Source organism: Calidris pugnax, unplaced genomic scaffold (assembly GCF_001431845.1).
Source record: "Calidris pugnax isolate Ruff unplaced genomic scaffold, ASM143184v1 scaffold50, whole genome shotgun sequence".
NCBI classification, from domain to species: Eukaryota; Metazoa; Chordata; class Aves; order Charadriiformes; family Scolopacidae; genus Calidris; species Calidris pugnax.
Genome location: NW_015090780.1, coordinates 2,522,059 through 2,525,540, shown reverse-complemented (window position 1 = coordinate 2,525,540; position 3,482 = coordinate 2,522,059). Strand labels below are relative to the sequence as shown.

The window sequence follows — 3,482 nt, the reverse complement described above, 5'->3', positions numbered from 1 at the left end:
CTGCTTGTGTTGAATACAGAAATTTTGGAAGTGGAATTTTCAGTACGTGGTACTTCTGTTGAGGTGTTAAAAGGTGTGATGTAACAGTTCTAACCAAGGGCATGATGTAGATTTATAAGACAACTGGTGTCCTAAACGCAAAAAGAAAACGTTAGAGAATATGGAGACAGCTTGCATTACATTTTTTTCAGTTAAACTTACTAATGTTCTGTACTTTTTTTCTTTGTTTTTTGCTATCATTGCTTGGTCGTGTGGTAAGTGCTCTCCACAAGTGCTAAGCTCAGAAGTCCTGCACAATCTAATACCTCTTCTGATAACTTGTAAGGTGTTACCTGGGAGGGGTCTGTCTTTCTAGCACTGTGAAAGTCAGCACTGGATTGATTTGTCATGTACCAGCTTGGTGCCTTAATTGTTGGGAATATCTGAATAAAATAAGTGATGTTACCTGTTCTGTTTAGAGCCTGGCAACTTTCAGTCTGAATTTTGGGATCCATCCTCTGTATCTGTGACACAGAATAGTGCTTCTGTGGGTCTCACTTCAGAACTTGTGTTTCTAATCCGATGCCAGGCCATTGTAACAACCCCAAAGGATTCTCCTGGAGGTCAAGTTTATCCTGGAACTCAACTTTTGGCCTCTTTTACATGGGCAATGATGAAATGGGGCGAAAGTAGATTTTTAAAACAGTGTAAATATAAATACTAATTACATAAATTGTAACATCAAAACATCAGCGCTGCCATTAAGTTTAGTTTTATGTAAGGAGTAATTCCAGCATTTTTGTCAAGAAAATCTAAAAGAGGATTCAAAAGCTGTTATTGGCAATGATGGGTGAAAAAGCTGAACTTGACCTACTTTTCATATGTTCCAGCAGCACGATGCTGTCAAATTTATGGTCTTCATATCAACCATGCAACTGCCCACCAAAAATATTAATAGTTGTGAGTGAACTTTTCTGATGAAATGTGTTCTCTTTATCTGAGCAAGTGGAGGAATGTGTTGTGGCTGTTGCTGTTGGACTTGGACCAGGTGTTGGATCAGTCTGGATGAATGGAGTGTCATTTTCCTCTCTAGGTTCAGGGAGTTGGAAGTAAGGGATGGCGAGACGTCACCACTTTCTTTTCTGGCAAACCAGATGATAATTCTGAAAGGTATTTTTTTATTTATTGTTATTTTCTATGTGTCTTTAAACCCATAATTTTGTGTCCTCTGCAGTATAGTAGTAGCAGGTAATTTTTAAATATGAAGAAATTACTCTGTCTTAGCTAGTAGTCCTCCTGTTTGTAACACAGGAGGAATTCAATCTAACTGTTTATGCCAATTCAGTTGTCGTGTTAATTTGTGCTAGGCTGAGAACAAACTAGTGCACCTTAGTTTTAATTTTTTTCCAAATGTGTTATCTGCCCTATCCCACACCTCAGGCCTATTAGTACTTAAAGCTGTTAACAAAAATCTGTCAATTAAAATATAAGCTTATGCAATCCGGAGAAACGTTTTAGTTCTTCTGCCTTCATCCTCAGTTTTTGTTTAAGCAAAGGCCAGTAGCATTATGGTTTACTCTGTTTATGGTCATTTATTGTTATGTTTGCCATAACTAATTTATTTTTGCCTCCCTTTCCCCCCCATCCACCCCCATAAAAGACCATCGGAGGGAGACAGCTACCAGAACAGTGGAGGGGAGGGCTACCAGAACAATGCTGTAGATCAAAGCTTCTGGGAGACCTTTGGCAACTCGGATCCACCAAAAGCTCAAAAATCTCCAAGCAGCGAGAGCTGGACCTATGTGGACAATTCCACAGAGAAGAAGAGCTCCGACAGCTGGGACGTGTGGGGCTCAGGAACAGTCTCCAACAACAAGAACAGTAACAGCGACAGCTGGGAAAACTGGGAGACCAACTGGGAAAACGCAGGAGGGGAGAGCAAGACCAAAAAACCTCCTAAGGCAACAAAAAAGGCGTCTTCAGCTGATGATGGGTGGGATAACCAGAACTGGTAGAACTCTGTTAACCCTGTTTTGCACAGCTAGGAAAGGGAGGCGACACTGGCTGAGTGAGGGGAGAAAGTTTTACACACAACTGGAGTATCTTGGTTGACCTTATTGATCTGTTACTTTTGTGCTTCCTGTCCATTCTCCTTTCTTCTATCCTGGTTTAGGAAAAAAAAAAGAAGAGTAGCATCTGAATCTTTTATTACATAAAGGTGGCCCTCCCTTTTTTTAAAGGATAGTGATAACTATATTCTCCTTGCACTATTGAAGCTGGGTACAGTGATTTTCTTAATGTGAATGTTCAGTGCAAGCACACTTCTCATGGCACAACCTTGCATGTGTAGGTTAATAGGTGTTCATCCAGTCCTCATATCATTTGAGATGACCTGAGGTGTTTAATGCAAAGGACAGGGTGTGTCTTGAACAGATAGCCATTAAATCACTTAAATCAGCAAACTGCAGTTGAATAGAGCTAGTTTCAAATGCCTTATGGATTGCTCTGACCATACAAAGTCTGGCAATTCAAGATGGTCTTTTAAGATACTTTTTATTGGAGCTTTGATTTTAAACTTCATGAGTTTTCTTTTTTTTTTTTTTTTAATCTTTTAAAACTTACTTTCTCCCCTTTAGAATTAATAAGGAATCTAGAGGTAGATAACTGTTTTGTAAACTCAGAGCCACTCTCCTTCATGGGCAAAACGCAAAGCCCTGGTGTTCTCCTTCCTTCTCTACTCCCTTCCCCCACTTTGAGTATTTTATAAAGAGTCTGGATTTTCTCTGTCTGTCTTCCTTTTACCCACCTCTTTTATCTATTCTGATAAAAATGAAATCTTTCTGCTGCTTAGGGCCTTTCAGACATCTGTTTGGCAGCTTGGCAGTCAAACAAATGTATTAAGAAAGATTCCAGTAAGAAAAAATGGGTGGAAAATATGAGAACATTGAGGAGAGAGGCTGGCAGCAAGCCCCTCTCAAGATGAGTAAATGTCTGGATTTAATAGTAAATTTAAATTAAGCAGATGTTTTCCAAATTAATCTTTAATACGTCCAACTGTATCTATCATGTATTTCTCTACGTTTTCTTCCTGGATCTTGTTAAAGAAACACTATTTTGGAAACTCCTCGTCAGCATTAAGGAATGGAATAGAAGGTTCACTTATGTCTCAGTTTTGATCCAACAAGTTGCTTTGCATGACAGAAACTGTAACTTCTACAGAAGAACTGTGACTTTAGCGACAAAGGTGTCCTGTGTATCCCATTTTATTTTTTGGGTGGGTTGTAAATGTACACTCAGCCCCAAAACAATCAGCTCACTTGAAAACATCAAATCAGGATGTTGTGTAATCTGCTTTACTACAGCGTGGAGTTCTTGGCTGTGGGCTCTGTAAATCTTAATACAGACCTAAAGAGCCTTTTCTTTTTAAAATTATTAATTGTTCAAGCAACCAACCAACCCGAGTTGTCAAAGTTACCTTAAATAATGCTTCGTTTCTTTCTTCT

The 3,482-nt window shown here is 39.1% G+C and overlaps 1 protein-coding gene across 9 annotated transcripts in view; it reads left to right on the top strand.

The window, feature by feature from the left end:
- ARFGAP1 (ADP ribosylation factor GTPase activating protein 1) overlaps positions 1 to 3,222 on the top strand; it is a 19,245-nt gene extending 16,023 nt beyond the window's left edge. For 8 of the 9 annotated variants that reach the window (XM_014956461.1, XM_014956442.1, XM_014956451.1 and 5 more), the window contains one exon: positions 1,640 to 3,222. In XM_014956461.1, coding sequence (XP_014811947.1) covers positions 1,640 to 1,994 — 355 coding nt within the window. In that variant the 3' untranslated portion in view covers positions 1,995 to 3,222. Of the gene's footprint in view, positions 1 to 1,072; positions 1,150 to 1,639 lie in introns of all 9 variants that reach the window. The other variant, XM_014956416.1, reaches the window with a different exon arrangement.
- The last annotated feature ends 260 nt before the right edge of the window (positions 3,223 to 3,482 follow it).